This window comes from Xenopus laevis, chromosome 1L (genome assembly GCF_017654675.1).
Source record: "Xenopus laevis strain J_2021 chromosome 1L, Xenopus_laevis_v10.1, whole genome shotgun sequence".
NCBI lineage: Eukaryota > Metazoa > Chordata > Amphibia > Anura > Pipidae > Xenopus > Xenopus laevis.
In genome coordinates, this window is record NC_054371.1 from 17,629,857 (window position 1) to 17,647,904 (window position 18,048).

The 18,048-nt window shown below is 42.6% G+C and overlaps 1 gene segment (V, D, J or C); it reads left to right on the forward strand.

Annotated features, from left to right (window-relative positions):
* Window positions 1-12,477: 12,477 nt before the first annotated feature.
* LOC108705726 lies at window positions 12,478-13,150 on the forward strand. The segment is given in 2 exon segments: window positions 12,478-12,644; window positions 12,776-13,150. Coding segments are annotated over 2 exon segments (375 nt in total).
* Window positions 13,151-18,048: the final 4,898 nt, after the last annotated feature.

Sequence of the window (18,048 nt, forward strand, 5' to 3'; positions counted from 1 at the left end):
ATTTTTAGGGTGTCAAAGAAAGATAAATTAAAGGCAAAGTCTCACACTGCTGAGAGTAAATGTTTTCTACATAGATGAATTTTAGTGATAAATATGTCCTGGCTATTTGCTGTCTAAGGGTAGAACTACACTGATGACTTCCACGCATTTTTGGTGGATCCGACGCACTGCACCAAAACAAATGTCAAGCCGGATGCTACGGAAAGTAAGGTAAGAAATACAAATGTCAGATGGTGTTGCATCGTTCGTCTAACATGACTATCAGATGCAGAACCTGCATGCTGTGTCTGCATCCCACAGTCGTGTCGTGCCGGATGAACGCTGCAACAAATTCCGACATTTGTATTTCTTACCTTATTTTACGTAGCAACCGACTTGACGCCTGCATTTTGGCGCATCGCATTGGATCCGCTGAAAACATATAGAAGTCATCTGTGTAGTTCTACCCTAAGAGTTTTAAGAAATCTCTCACATTCTGATTTTCTCTGTCTGCTTGTCGCTGTTCATTTTGAACTATACGTCTCACCCGCATGACTTGGGATCTAGGCAGATACTTTTTTATGTGTGGGGGATGAAAGAAATCAAACCGCAATAGTGTATTCCTATCAATTTGTTTGACGTATAGATCAGTATCTAAATGGCCATTCGTGGTGTTTTTAACCATCACTTCCAGATAAGGGACACTGATCATATCACAATGTACAGTAAGTCTAATAAAGGGAGAACATTTGTTAAATCCATCCACAAAGCTCAGAATATTGTCCCGTCCAAATCATAAAGATGTCATCTATATAGTGATACCAACATTTACAGTTGTGTTGAAATCCATAATTCTTATATACAAATTGATTTTCAAATACATCCATAAAGAGATTCGCATAGGACGGGGCGACATTCAAGCCCATGGCTGTACCTTTAATCTGGAACAAAAACTCATCCTGGAATAAAAAATAATTCTTACCAACAACTATTTGCAGTAATGTTATCAAAAACTTTTTTTGGGCTCCATCCAGTGTACTATCCTTATCAAGATGAAAAGTTACCGCCTCTATACCAACATCATGTGGGATGGAGGTATAGAGGCTTTCTATATCCAGGGGGACAAAAATAGCATCAGGGGTTAAATCATCAATCATATTGATCTTATTAATAACATCTCCAGTATCTCTGATATAAGATTCTGTGTTAAAGACATACTCCCTATGTACCCTATTAAGGAATTTAGCCAAAGGACAAAACACTGAATTTACCCCAGGGGGTTTATCCAAAAGTAGTAGCATCATTTAACATCTCAATTATTGTATTTGTATAAAACTTCTTATCCATTACCACCACCGCTCCCCCGGATCACCAGATCTTTATGGTTTTGTAAAGACAAAAGTGCTCGTCTTACTTCCAATGAGATATTTTCTGAAGGTAATTTTATTTCACCCCTTTTATATTTATTTTCAAGTATTAACATCTCATGTTTAACTCCCTGTATGTATGTTTCCACAACAGAATTCGTTTTAGAAGGCATAAATGTGCTAGGATTATACAAACGCCAATCCTGTAGGAAGAAGGTGTTACAATAATCATCTGTTTCATTATTAATGGACTCCCCATTATCATTTAATTCAGCCGACAGTCTTATTCTCCTAAAAAAGGCCTCCACGTCTATATCAATTTGAAAAAAGTCAGGGAATGTAGTTATGACAAAACCCAGCCCTTTAGACAGTACCTTGGTTTCATTCTCCGTAAGTTGTATTGATGAGATGTTTACCACCGCAGTTTCTTCCTGCGATATGGCTGCTTTCTTTTGGCAGTGCTTCCCCTATTCCTCTTGCCCGATTGGAACCAATGCTTTCTTGAGAGCCATATAAAAAACAGGAAGATGATCACTTTGCCCCCATTGGCTGCACGGTTTTGAGTGCGCATGCTCGCGCGACTGGTGCTGCCTGATTTTTCATTTCTTAAAGGGGGAGAGAGTGCACACAGCTGCGCTGGAGAGTTCCGGTGGGAGAGAAAGGGTCCAGACCAGGAGTAGGCGGAAGAAGAGGTACGTGCTTGGCACCCCTACTTCATTGCACCCTAGGCACCTGCCTCTTCTGTCTACCCCTAGTTCTGGCCCTGGTAGCTGGGGGCAATGCTTAATTCATAAAACTTCCTTAAAGGACCAGTAACATCAAAATTTTTTTTTAAAAAATTCGTTAGAAAACAACGAAAAAAAACACCAAGACAAATTAAAATTTCAAAATTGCAAAGCATTTATTAAGAAATAACTTACTGAAACTCCACTCCCTGTCCTCTTCTGAAACGGCGATATGGCGACCATCCATAGTGCGGTGCTGGATTTGTCCTCCCTGGCTAGCTCCCATAGGCTTCTGACAGCAGGAAGACGGTGCTGGAAAGCAGACGGCTGGATGAAGAGCTGAAGTGCCCGGTGTGCTCCCGGAACATCCTTGTACAGAGCAGCGCGCCTCTGGGGAGAACTTGCACGGACTCAGCCTCCTACTAATCCAGCCCTGCAGCAGCAGGCGATTCTTAGCGAGTGCCCCAGGCGGATGGCAGGGCACACAGACATCGCAGACATCCCCTCTGGGCGCATCTATCAGCACAGGAGCATTACATCGCAGGAGCGTTACAAGCGGTGTGGGGCTGGTGCCGGCCGGTGTCTTTGTGAGGCGCAAGAGTGAGCGCACACTGACAGCCTCTATCGCTCCGACTTGGAACCGGTACAATCCCAGCAGCCTCTCTCCAGAGCGGGACTAAGGAGGCTTCCGAGCAGCGGCGCGATGCAATCCGTGCATGAGAATGGCCGAGTGCTGCTGCTGCCTGTGAAAAAAGTGTGCGGCTGTCAGTGTGCGCTCACTCTTGCGCCTCACACAGACACCGGCCGGCACCAGCCCCACACCGCTTGTAACGCTCCTGCGATGTAATGCTCCTGTGCTGATAGATGCGCCCAGAGGGGATGTCTGCGATGTCTGTGTGCCCTGCCATCCGCCTGGGGCACTCGCTAAGAATCGCCTGCTGCTGCAGGGCTGGATTAGTAGGAGGCTGAGTCCGTGCAAGATCTCCCCAGAGGCGCGCTGCTCTGCACAAGGATGTTCCGGGAGCACACCGGGCACTTCAGCTCTTCATCCAGCCGTCTGCTTTCCAGCACCGTCTTCCTGCTGTCAGAAGCCTATGGGAGCTAGCCAGGGAGGACAAATCCAGCACCGCACTATGGATGGTCGCCATATCGCCGTTTCAGAAGAGGACAGGAAGTGGAGTTTCAGTAAGTTATTTCTTAATAAACGCTTTGCAATTTTGAAATTTTAATTTGTCTTGGTGTTTTTTTTCGTTGTTTTCTAACGAATTTTTTAAAAAATTTTTTTGATGTTACTGGTCCTTTAACACAATGTTCCCCGGTCATCAAATTCAAATTGGTTTAAAAACTGATTTTAAAAACTGCCTACAGTTTTTTAATATAATGGGTTAAATGATAATAAATACCAAAATATTTTCTTTTGGCCACCATTATTCTAATGACAAGCAAATAAAACAGATTATGCTCAATAACTGTGCAATAGTACAGGGAGATCTGGTGTATGTTATATTGTTGTACCTCAGCCTCACTTTTTAATTCCACCAAATAATAAGTGAAAATATGGATGTAGAATGTGATACTAATACTGAACTAGGCAAAGAGCAACATTATTTCCATCAAATAAAAGCTTGTTGTAGTTTCTTGGATTATTGTAATCATCAAGGTCAATACATCACTTGTCCATTAGATGGCAGCAGAGTTCCATGGTGGGATTACTGTACTCAACAAACTGAAAAGACAGAAGCATCTTGGAAATTTCCAAAAAATTTCATAAATCTCAGTCATGTTGCCAAGCTTATGACGGGTAATTCTTGAAAAGTCCCAAAACAGGGACAATGAATATGACTGATATATTGCTTAGATGGAAAAGCTGTTGGATTTAAAGGGGTGGTTTGTCTTTAAGTTATCCTTTAGTATGTCATAGGATGGCCAATTATAAGCAACTTTTCAATTGGTCTTCATTATTATTATTTTTTATAGTTTTAGAGTTATTTGCATTTTTCTTCTGACTTTTTTCAGCTTTCAAATGGGGGTAACGGACCCCATCTAAAAAACAAATGCTTTGTAAAGCTACACATTTATTATTATTGCAACTTTTTATAACTCATCTTTCCATTCAGGCCTCTCCTTTTCCTATTCCAGTCTCTCATTCAAATCAATGCATGGTTAATAGGGTAATTTGAACCCTAGCAACCAGATTGCTGTAATTGCAAACTGGAGAGCTGCTGAATAAAAATCAAAATGACTCAAAAACCACATAATAAAAAATGTAACGTAATTTTCAGAATATAGGCATACGAGTAACTTACATGTGAATGGTCCGCATCTACCCTCGTGGTGGCCCTCCGTCGGTCGGATTCCGCTCCAGACACAATGACAACGTCCAAAGTAGCAGTAGATAGACGGGAGCCTTAATAACCACGGGTAGTTTTAGAATAAAAAAAGTCTTTATTTCCAAGCATCTTTAAAAACACAAACAGGTATCCTCCTGGAGCTCTTTAATTAAAAAATTTCAGCTCAAGAGAAATGTACCGGGAAAAAAATTGCTCTTTAATAAGTGCACCTGTATGTACTGGGGGCAAGTCTATAGACTCAACCTGCTGTGGGAACCCTGGAATTACTGGCAGATCAATAGAGACAGTAGCTCCAGGCAGGGTCAGACACCAGGAAAAAACCCAGTGGTCCCCCGGCTCTTGTAGGCCCTGCCGGCCCAGATCCGCACCCAGATCCATGATTTGCTGGCTCCTTCCTGCCACAAATGCCTGAAAAACCTAGTGCGAGTGCACACACACACACGGTGGCACGGCAGGGGGGGGCCTCCAAGGGATTCCGGAGGTGGGCCCTGGACAGCAGCCCCGAATGGACCTCGGGCCCCTCAGTCCGACCCTGGCTCCAGGGTTAACAAGTGTAAACAGGTCACCCACACCAGAAATTATATCAGCAAACCCAGGAAATGATGTCAGGCTGATGATAAGTATATGAATTGGTGAGCTCTCATACTGATCTCATACTGATAAGCATGGTGTCTGTGTGCAGTTTCTCCTCTGTCTGGAAAGAAAGCTGAAAGCTCACTGAGATTGAGTTAATACAACTTACTAGTTATCCCATCTCTTAAACTGGATGGCAACATCAGATTTTGAAAATATGTGGCACAACTGCATTCAGACTGCAACAAAGCACATGCCCAGATACATTAGTATTAGTAAATTGGATGCAACTGTGGGAGGTGCAACGCATTTGAATCAGCAAGCATTGTCCCCTTTGCAACTGCAATTCTGGGAAAGAAATCTGCATTGTGGGGGGGCGGTCCTTAGCCATGGTGGAGACCGGACGCAGATCTTAAGAGCTCCGTGAAGGGATCCTTGCAAACCCGTCCATTAGCAATCTGCAGAGCCGATTCAAAGCTATCGGGACTTTTTTGAGTGACTCTACGTTATGGGAAAGCGTGGGACTAGATCGCAACGCCACACCATGTCCCCATTCCTGCAAAAAACTTCAGGCCGTGGCGCGCTGACTAAATCCCAAGATGGCGCCGACTCTGATACTGCTCCTCAGGGTTCACCGCGCTCCGACGCTTCCCCCTCGCAACCTGTGAGTATGTCTCCTTCACTCACTCCTCTACATGACTTCCCACAAGGATCCCCCTCTGACTTAGCTGCTTCGCAGCATATGGAGGGCCAGCCAGTGACGCCGCAAATTTTGGCGGACCAGTTGGCGCTCCTACAATCTGCTTTGACCTCCACCATTACGCAGACTGTAGCTGCGGCTGTTAATTCGGCAATGAAGGAGGTTCGGAAGGAAATTACTGATCTTGGGGATCGTACTGATAAACTAGAAAATTACACTGATGATATAGCACAGCGCCTGATGTATGTAGAGGAGGATAATGCTGCTCTTAAAGATGAAGTTTTTCAGCTACGCGACATGTGCGAGGACCTGGAAAATAGGTAGCGGAGACAAAACTTGAGGTTCAGGGGGATCCCTGAAGAAGTCTCCCCATCTGACATATCAAGCTACCTTAAGGACCTTTGCTCTCATATATGCCCGGATTCGCCGCCCAATCTCTGGCAATTTGACAGGGCACACAGGTCGCTAGGCCCTAAACCTTTGGCGCCAAAGCCTCCACGCGATATCATCGCCTGCTTTCATTATTTCCAGGGCAAGGAAGCTATTTTGGCTAAGACGAGAGCTACACAGATTCTGGGGTTCCGCAACCATAAAATCCAGATCTTTACGGACCTTTCTCCAATCACTTTGGGCAAGCGGAGGGAGCTCCGTCCTGTTACGCAAACACTGAAGGAGCATGGCATACTATACAGATGGGGCTTTCCTTTTAAATTCGTTGTCACGCGAGCGGGCCAAACCTATACCCTGCACAATCGACGGAATGGATCTCGTTTTTTGAAGGCGCTTGGCTTATCGCTTCAAGAGGGGTTATCCCCTCGCAAAGGATCCACGACAGAGGGGCCACCACCACCACTTGCCCCCCAGTGGTCCACAGTCCGACGACAGGATTCATCGCCAAGACTGGCCTTAAGCCCTTCGCCTCCTCGGGACACCTGATCACCCTACTTGATATGCTTTTCTTCACGTTCTCAAGAAAGTGGGCTTTCCCTGTCACGATTTCGCTACGAGACGATCCTTGGACATGGAGACTCCTTTTCTACCTGCTTGGCCTGCGGCGGACCCCGCTGGGCTACGGATCTTCACCCCTCATTGGAGGTATACGGTCTACCTCCCACAGGCACTAGGCTTAGTGTCGGTGCCTTATTTTCCCTGATTCTGTCAGTCGAGAATACTTTATTGGGCTATCGTCACAAGAGTGAAAAGAGAATCGCCCTTGAGTTGTTTAAATTGCTTTACTAAGTTTATATTTACTTGTCATTTTTATTTTTTATTGTGTGTTTGATTCATTCCATATGTGTTCAGTACTGCAACTGTTTTTTAAGTGCTGGTTTTTGCACTTACTACTTAACCTTGTTTTGCTTGATATTTTGACTTGCATTGTGATTACCCACTTCCGATTTTTTGCTTATGGGGTACTCGCTTGCCATTGGGGGGAGCCAAGGGCCTTTGGTCGACTGTATGTTAGGTCCCTGAATTTGAAAAACTACAAGACAGAAGGGCATATTTCAATCGTAGATAAACATGGCTAAACTTGTGTCCATAAATGTAAAAGGCCTTAATAGCATTCATAAGAGATACTTGGCCTTGAAGGAGCTCAAACATTTGCGAGCCGACATTGCTTTTATTCAAGAAACCCATTTTCGGAGAGACAGCCCTAATACCCTTACTTCTAAACTTTATCCCAGAGCCTACTACTCCTCGGGCCCCTATAAGAAAGCAGGGGTTGCTATCCTTATTCATAAGGATTGCCCTTTCCTGGTCGACCAAACTCTTGTTGACCCACATGGCCATTATTTGGTGTTGAAAGGAATGTATGCTAATGTGCCATTGTTATTGGTTAATGTGTACTCCCCTAACAAAAAACAGATTCGTTTTCTACGTAAAGTGATTTCTAAGTCCCAACAATTCAGCTCCCCTTATGTGGTCATGGGGGGAGACTTTAATCTGACATTCTCTCAGGTGACGGACAGATCAGAGCCCTCCCCCGACCAGGTGGCCCATAACTTATCTACGTCTTTTAGACAACTTATCCGACAGTCCCAACTTTTTGACGTTTGGTGCACTAAACATCGGAAGGACAAACAGTACACATTCTACTCGCCTATTTACAAATCACACTCACGTATTGACTACTTTTTCATATCTTACCCTTGCCTACATCTACCATATGAGTCTGAAATTCTGCCGATTACCTGGTCAGACCACGCTCCGATACTCCTGGTTCTGGAATTATTTAAACCCCCGCCCCGGGAAGCCCACTGGCGCCTTAATGAATCCATCCTAAATGACAAAGAAGTGTTCTCTCAAATAGAGGGTGATTTGAAGGAATACTTCCAAATTAATGAGGGCTCCGTTACCTCTCTGACAACTTTGTGGGAAGCTCATAAAGCTACAATAAGGGGACGTCTGATAGGTATAACGGCACATAGGAAGAAAGTGGCAAATGCCAGTTATCTTACACTTCATAGGCAGTTGAGGGATCTAGAAACACGACTCAATCTGGGCTGTACTGATTCCTTACTGAGGGAAATTAACAAAATTCGTAAGGACTTGGCTGCCCTACGACAGCAACAAGCTGAAAAGGCTATAATATGGACGAGACAGCTATTTTATGAGAAGGCCGATAAGCAGCATACCCTCCTGGCAAGAAAGCTTAGAGACCAGCAAGTTCGATCTAGAATTACTTCCCTTCAACTGCCCACTGGGACACTTACATATAACCCTGACCAAATAGGCACTCAATTTTATGACTTTTACCACAAATTATATAACCTGACCCCTCCTACGGAGGACAAAAATTGCCACTCAAGCTTTATTGCTCAATTTTTTGCTACCCTTGATCTCCCGGGTCTTACGGAAGTGGATTTGGAAGTACTTAATAAGGACATCTCCATGGAGGAACTATCCACCACACTTAAACGCATGCCTGGTGGCAAAACTCCTGGCCCAGACGGTCTGACTTATAAATATTACAAGCTCTACCAGCATGTTTTGCTACCATACTTAGTGCTGCTTTTTAATCAATACCTCCATGGTGAGCCTATTCCTCCTTCCAATTTGACTTCCTACCTGACCCTCATACCCAAAGAGGGGGAAGATCACACGCTGTGTACGAACTATCGGCCAATAGCACTTTTGAACTCCGATCTTAAATTATTCACTAAAATTCTGGCAAACCGCTTAGCCCCACTACTGCCTAAACTTATCAATCGGGATCAGGTCGGTTTATTTTGGGTCGACAAGCGGGGGACAACACGAGACGCACCATTGACCTGATTGAACTACTTCAGAGGCGTAAGGAAAGCTCCTTAGTGCTTAGTTTAGATGCCGAAAAGGCATTCGATCGGCTGGACTGGTCGTACCTTTTTGACCTATTGAGACACTTAAATTTCTCGGGCCCTTACTTGGCTGCTCTACGGAGTCTTTACAGCTCCCCCTCTACTTATCTTAAACTCCCAGGGCAGTCTCGCAGACCCATCCCGATCCATAATGGTACTAGACAAGGTTGTCCCCTTTCCCCCTTGCTCTATGCCCTGAGCATAGAACCGTTGGCTGCAGCTATTCGCACTCATCCAGACATATGGGGGGTTTTAGTGGGCCCTACACAATACAAAATTGCCCTTTTTGCAGACGATGTCCTGCTCACATTGACCAATCCCCTTGTCTCCCTCCCCAACCTGCATCGGGTCCTTGACACATACAGTAATATTTCAGGCTATAAACTAAACATTACCAAGACGGAGGCATTACCTCTTAACATGACTGCTGGGGTTTTGGAAGCTCTGAAACCTAAGTTTAGCTATAGATGGAGGGTGGACTCCCTATCCTATTTGGGGACCCAAATTGCGGCCTCTCATGCCCAACTTTTCAGTCTTAATTTTAAGCCGCTCATACAACAGATGAGGACCTCCTTCCTGAAATCTACTATTTCTTGGCTTGGGAGGATAGCAGTTATTAAGATGTCCATTCTACCGAAGTTCCTTTATTTGTTTGAGACTCTGCCCATTCATATTTCTCCCAAAGCTCTTAAGGACATTCAAACTTTATTCCATAACTTTGTGTGGTCCTACCGAGGTCACAGAGTCGCAAAATCGGTAATGATGACTGTACAATCGAGGGGTGGCCTAGGGGTCCCCAACCTTCTGAAGTATTACGAAGCTGCACAGCTGCGGCACATTCTAGTGTGGTCAAGACACCTTCCGTCTACTTCTTGGGGCTGTATTGAAAGTTCAGTGGCGGGCGAGTATCATCTCAATGCTCTTATATGGGACCCTGCCTCTTCTACTCGGATCTCCCCATCAGCCTTGTCAGCAACGAAATTGACTTATTCAGTATGGCTTAGGACTAGACACAAGCACAAGTTGATCTCGACTAGATCCCTGTTGGTTACTTACTTGAATAATCCGGCATTTCGGCCGGGGACTGATCTTTCATTTTGTGCTATTTGGTCTCAACTCCAGCTTTTCACGATCAGAGAACTTCTCAACCCTCAAACCCACCTGATTCTACCCTTCCAAGCACTCAGAGATAGACAGCCTCGGATTGACATAAAGTGGTTTGAGTACTTCCAGCTCTGCCATTTCCTCACGCCATACATTTCATACGCCAAGGCTAACTCTCCCACGCCTTTCGAAATGCTTGCAGCTAATGGTCTACCCCAAAAATGCCTCATCTCCAGAATTTACGCCTTGCTGACAGTCTCCCCGGATGGTTCACAGCCCAGACATAATTATATGGATAAATGGGACCAAGCTCTCCCACAACCGATACCGGCTGAGGACTGGCCTCTGATATGGGACAATGCGAAACGAGTGGTTGTCTGTGCTCGTCAAAAGGAACAGATATATAAAGTATTGACCTGCTGGTATTATCCGCCTGTACGTCTGCACAAGTTATTCCAAAATTCCTCACCTCTATGCTGGAGGAACTGTGGTTCCCATGGGACCATGCTACATACTTTTTGGGACTGCCCACTAATTAAACCGCTTTGGACTGAGGTGGCGAATCTGTTAGGCCAATTGCTGAAGCGACCCATTGCAATGGACCCAGTAACCCTGCTTCTGGGCAAACCTTTACCCAGGTTACGTAGAAGTGGGCAGGCATTAGTCAATCAGATCTTGACGGCCACCCGTTTGGCGATTTCATCTAAATGGAAGAGCATCACTCCACCGAGTCTTACTGAAGTGCTTAACAGGGTGAACGCTAATCGTGCTTTTGAACTGGGTATAGCTCACATCAATGATACAGTGGATCGGTTCACGAAGACTTGGGACATATGGATACTGAGTGGCCTGGCTAATTCCACCCCACAGGGTTTCCACCCTCCACCTGCTCCTTAATCAGGATAAGCTTAGGGTTGAACATGTTGCCTTTGTCTGTTCATTATATAATTATTATGACATGCCTGTCTTTGTGTGTGCTATTTCTCTGCTGTTGGTTGATTGGAAGTGACAAATGTTACATGGTTGTATCATTTATGTGAAGCTAATAAAAATATAAGTTACAAAAAAAGAAATCTGCATTGTGGGATTAAACATGGCGACTGTGCTCAAAATTGTGCTCAAGTGGCAACTCTGAATTTCTTAAAAACAATCTTTATTCATGTATTTATAAAAGGCATGCAGTTGCCAATGGCCTAACGCATTCCAGGCATAAGCCCTTTATAAAACCTCCTAACTGTCACGGGACAGTCCTGATTTTGACAGCTCAACCCGCAGTCCCGGGTTAACTACTGAAATATCCCAACTTTGTCTTAGGTCTCCTGCATTGAACAGCCAGAAAAAGATTCAGTACAAAGTTTCTAAAATGGAATTGGCTTTTGGCAGTGAACCCAGAATACGTGGCAGGTGAACTTAGATATATTTGTAACAATTTAAGATAAGCAAAGAGACAATTGTAGCAATTTAAGATAAGCAGGTCTCTTGGGTAAATTATAACTTGCAGCTCAGGGCGATTCACCTTTATTAGCAAAACTGTAATAACACATAAAAACCACAGAAATGTGTTCAAGCTTTCTTAACCTGCCAAATTTTGTAAATTGTAAATGTGGCCACAAACATTGTTGTGGACAAAAAAATGTTGGCGCATGAAGCGTGGCAAATCTTTTTCTCCTCTTTTTATTTCCAAAATGTTGGGAGGTATGCTGTACAGCCTGGTGAGACTTGAGTGGGTTTCCTACTATTTCCACTTGTTTCCAAAGCTGTTCCTGGCACTGCCATATAGTTGTGTTTGGCCACAGTGAATCCATAAAATGTATTGTTAGGAATCACTCTCAAGTGTGTGTATTGACACAGGGTACTCTTGAAAACAAAAGCTGATAGTCGCTCCAGAGATTCCAGAGTATCAATATGTGCAGTGGACCTTAAACACAATAGTGCAGGTATTATTTTGATGCTAAGAAATGATGAAATTCAGGCTTTGAAAATTTTGTGGCATTGAATTTGATTTGTGTCAAATGGAAGTACAATTGCACACATTAGGATTCACCACCCATAATTTTAGAAGACAAAACTGCTTTGTGTGGCTGGAATTGCTACTGGAATTGATGGGAAAAAAACTGCATTCTGGCTAAAAAAAAGTCTAAAACTGCATTTTACATACTGTACTTGCAAAAGCATATGCTATTCTTCTTATTTTCAATATCTTTTTTTATTAATAATTGATCTTCATCCAGTAATTCTAAAGGTATTCTTATATAGAGCACAGTTCTGCAACTTGTTGCGTTTTGTTTAGGTGCAACCGACCATCACCCACCGTAAAATTTCAGTGATGTGAGAGGGATGTGGGTTGGTGTTTTGCATAGAGACATTGTGTGGCTAAACTGCAGCTGCTATAAAAGTGCCAGTGTCCCTGTGCCATATTAATGATCTGTATGTGTCACAGTGCATAGATAGAGACATGTCTTATCCCACTTATCTACTGCTGGGGATCCTCCTGATCTTTAGCCAGGGTCAGAGATTGTTCCTTTTATTACACTGTTCATTTTACATTCACATACTGTGAGTGATTTTAAGATGCAAAAATTAGTAAAGTATTATACAACTAAATTAACTATTTCCATTTTCTCTGATACTTTTACAGGTTCCTATGGGCAGATTGTACTGACTCAGTCTCCAGATTATGTCTCTGTGTCACCAGGAGAAACTGTCACCATCACATGTAAAGCCAGTAGCAGTGTTGCTGACAGCGATGGAGACAGTTACATAGCCTGGTACCAACAGAAATCAGGGCAGGTACCAAAGCTGCTGATCTATTTGGCAAGTACCCGACACACAGGGACCCCAGAGCGGATCAGCGGCAGTGAGTCTGGAACTGATTTCACTCTTACAATCAGCAGAATGGAAGCAGAAGATGCAGCAGATTATTACTGTCAGCAGGGTTGGGAGCTCCCTCTCACACAGTGATACAGAGCTGAACAAAAACCTTCCTCTTTCAGCTTGAATGCAGATCAGACTAAAACATGAGTCAGGAGTCACTGTACCAGAAGACTGTTGACTTCATACTCTGTACTCTATATAACCCATATACACTAAGATGCAACTAAATTATCAGGGATACTTTACATAGCATATGTGTATTTCAATTCATAAAAAAGAAAATTAAAGGTTTAATGAATAGGGCTTGTGCTGAATATATAATACTTTTTCATGTTGTTTTAATTATGAAATACAGTTTTTGTTATTTTTTAACTAAACAAAATATTTCATTTAAAATGAAAGTCACATTCTAATTTCTTTTCATCTGAATATAACATAAATCAAATCAGCCATTCACTGAGAAGTTCCGGTATGAAAAAACCCCTCCCTTCCCAGCTGTAGCCCATTAGGCTGTGAGATAAGGAGTAGCTCTTTAAACAGAGGGGTGGCAGGGGGAGGTATGTATATATCCACTCTCTGGCCCACTAATTTCCACATCATTCAAATTTGCAAGATAGTATCAGCAGGTACAAACATACACAGCAGCATTTTGTCTATTGGCAGCCATGATGAGTAGGAGAAGCTGCAAGCAGGGAAGTTGTCAGGCAATAATTATGAGATGTGAGAAAAAAATTATAAAACAGCAGAGATTTTTTTTAATGTCTATATTGCAAATTTACTTCATTTGTTCTAAACAAACATTAATTTTTATATTTGACTTTTTAACCCCTTTAATATTTGTGCAATGGTATAGGGAGAGCTGGTGTATGTTATATTGTTTACATTGGCTCTTTTATTCTAATGTCATGAAAGGATTGATGAAAATATTATTGTAATATATTAGAAGTGTAACTTCAGAGGAAGCAGACCTTGTGGCTGCAGGGGGACCTAGGAAGTATACAGGGCCCAATGAGGCCCAAATAAAGAATAATTTCAACATATACTGGTAAAACAGCAAAACCTCTGGATATGTTGGGGGCCCTAAAATGAATTTGCTGTGGGGCCCAGTAACATCTAGTTACAACACTGTAATATATAGTAATACTAATGAACAAGGCATCAAAGAAATGTACCTTTTCTTGTTACTTACTCTTTGGTTAATGTAGTCACAAAGGATCAATATAATACTTTTTAATTAGAGGGCAGCAGAGTACCATGGTGGGATTACTATACTCAGCAAGAGATACCTTAGGGTTTACAATACATAAAATCTTAAAGAACAGTCATGACATTACCAAGCTATGCCATGTAATTCTTGAACAGTCCCACAAGTAGGGATGCACCAAATCTAGGATTTGGTTCGGGATTCGGCCAGGATTCGGCCTTTTTCAGCAGGATTCAGATTCGGCCGAATCCTTCTGCCCGGCTGAACCGAATCCGAATCCATATGCAAATTAGGAGTGGGGAGGGAAATCAGCCGACTTTTTGTCACAAAACAAGGAAGTAAAAAATGTTTTCCCCATCCCACCCCTAATTTGCATATGCAAATTAGGGGTCAGATTCGGTTCGGTGGTTGGGCCAAATCCAAAATAATGGATTCGGTGCATCTCTACCCACAAACAAAGAATATGAAGATATGATGCCTGGATGGAAGGGCTATTAAACATGAGACAGAAATACTTGAACGTAAATGTGAGTAATTTCCACCACTGCCCATGTCTTTAGAGAAGTAAATACATTAAATACTGGGAAGGGAATGTACCTGAAGGGACTTCTGTGAAACTCGGTTATGAAAGAGTCTGTTGTTGAGTTCCAGCAATAAAGCCCATAATAAAGAGTTGGCTGAGTTCAATGGCACAGTGGCTACAATAGGAAAGAATGTGAATTTGATGACCGACCAGTTGGTAAACTTTTTCTACTAAGGATGAGATTTATTTATTTGAATGCTGGAGGGCCCCCGTATCTGCACAAATCAGCCCCATCAGCTGTGAACTATTATTAACACTGTAGCTTTCAGGAGGTGGTAATGAATAGCAGAAAAAAGTGTAGTTTTAGATGTAGAGGGGCTGTGAATATAATTCCTATGGCTAAAACAGGAGGCAGGAGGTTAATAACCAGCAACAGTCTAATGCCCCTATGTAGCCCATTGTTTGTGTATCATTTTGTAGGTGGAGGTGACACTGGAAAGTGTAAGTGTTGCAGAGCTGCCTGTGAATACCAGTGTACAAGCCCCTTTCAGCACCCTGGTGAGTGACCCACCAAAAAGCGACTATAAGCAAAGGAACAAGTGTGTGGCCTCAGTGTGAGGGCAGGTTCCTATTCCTGCTACATGAGAGCAGCTACCAGCCTCCCATCCTGAATTAAACTTTGGGACTGATATATTTAAAAGACTGTGTTATGAGAGTGAGAGTAATGAGAGAAGTTTTCGTAATGGTGATTCAGGGTAATACTTTGATAGAAATGTTGTGTTTGAGGCAACTTTGTAGGAAAGAACTCTTAAACCCAATATATTGTATAAGACAACTTTGTAGGAAAGGAACTATTTAACTCAATGTCCTAATATGTGTATGACTCCTAATAGTTCCTAATATGATTATGACTTCTAGAAGTTTTCACAAGAACTTCCTTTATTATAGCCAAGGGCAGAATATGTTCTCAAATACTAATAACCAATAAAATCTCTGCTTCGGATGTGCTTGTTGGAAGCCTGGCAGCTCCTGATGAGCACATGGGAAGCAAGATCTGTTGTTGACCAAGTGGTTTAATGTATGAGCTCATTGTTTATTAGAGAATATAAAACCAGGGGTTCCTATTTTGTTGTGGAGCAAACTGTCCAAAGCCTTTGTGCACCATTTGAGGTTTCTCTGCTGACTAAATCGGGATCTCCCAGTCGCTTGGTGCAGATAAAGATTCCTGCTTCCTTTGCTCAAATGGTGATGTATAACTTATTCTCTTACAGACTTTATCTGTAATAAAGTTTTGCTTAAATGCTTAGAATACTTGATATGATGTTTAAATCATTTCAGAGAGATTCAAAGAACCATAATCAAAACAGTGAGTTAATCCTGTGAGTGAGTGACCCCATTTAAGGATTGCGATATTTATTTGATGCCAACTCCAGATCTTTCTTTCTATATAAAGTTTATTATTGCTGCAAATCTCTGTATTTTTTATTTTCTAGTGGGACCCTCTGATGTGTATCCCTCAGTTCTCATTAAGTGGAGGCACTGTGCTGCAAAATCCCAGTTTCCCAGTCTCTCCTAAATTCTGTGGAGTTTACAGGTTTGCCGGATTGACCGCAAGTAAACACATCAGGTCTGTGTGATCCCGTTGTGAGGGAGTTTGCCAAGAAAGGTTGGTATTACTGATAAACCCTAACAAACTTGTGAGCTGAGTCTGACTTTGTAGGATTTTACTGATTTTTAGGGTGTCAAAGAAAGATAAATTAAAGGCAAAGTCTCACACTGCTGAGAGTAAATGTTTTCTACACAGATGCATTTTAGTGATAAATATGTCCTGGCTATTTTCTGTCTAAGGGTAGAACTACACAGATGACTTCCACGCATTTTTGGTGGATCCGACGCACTGCACCAAAACAAATGTCAAGCCGGATGCTACTGAAAATAAGGTAAGAAATACAAATGTCAGATGGTGTCGCATCGTTCATCTAACACAACTGTCAGATACAGAAGCTGCATGCTGCTAAGCACTGCGTATCTTGACAGCGCTATATAAATAAATGATGATGATGATGATGCTTCATCTGCATCCCACAGTCGTGTCGTGCCGGATGAACGCTACAACAAGTTCCGACATTTGTATTTCTTACCTTATTTTACGTAGCAACCGACTTGACGCCTGCATTTTGGCGCATCGCATCGGATCCGCCGAAAACACGTAGAAGTCATCTGTGTAGTTCTACCCTAAGAGTTTTAAGCAATCTCTCGCATTCTGAATTTCTCCTTCATTTCCCCAACTCTGTCTGCTTGTCGCTGTTCATTTTGAACTATACGTCTCACCCGCATGACTTGGGATCTAGGCAGATACTTTTTTATGTGTGGGGGATGAAAGAAATCAAACCCCAATAGTGTATTCCTACTAGGGATGCACCGAATACAGGATTCGGTTCGGGATTCGGCCCGGATTTGGCCGAATCCTTCTGCCCGGCCAAACCGAATCCGAATCTTAATTTGCATATGCAAATTAGGGGCGGGAGGAAAATGATGAGACTTTTAGTAACAAAACAAGGAAGTAAAAAATGTTTTTCCCTTCCCACCCCTTATTAGCATATGCAAATTAGGGTTCGGATTCGGTTCGGTATTTGGCCGAATGTCTTGCAAAGGATTTGGGGGTTCAGTCGAATCCAAAAAAGTACATTCGGTGCATCCCTAATTACTATCAATTTGTTTGACGTATAGATCTGTATCTAAATGGCCATTCGTGGTGTTTTTAACCATCACATCCAGATAAGGGACACTGATCATATCACAATGTACAGTAAATCTAATAAAGGGAGAACATTTGTTAAATCCATCCACAAAGCTCAGAATATTATCCCGTCCAAATCATAAAGATGTCATCTATTTAGTGATACCAACATTTACAGTTGTGTTGAAATCCATAATTCTTATTTACAAATTGATTTTCAAATACATCCATAAAGAGATTCACATAGGACGGGGCAACATTCAAGCCCATGGTTGTACCTTTAATCTGGAAGAAAAACTCATCCTGGAATAAAAAATAATTCTTACCCACAACTATTTGCAGTAATGTTATCAAAAACTTTTTTTGGGCTCCATCCAGTGTACCATCCTTATCAAGATGAAAAGTTACCGGCTCTATACCAACATCATGTGGGATGGAGGTATAGAGGCTTTCTATATCCAGGGGGACCAAAATAGCATCAGTGGTTAAAGGAGAAGGAAAGCTACGGAGGCATTTTATTGCCAATAGATTAGCTTCAATAGTGCAAGCTAGAATGCTATATTTATTCTG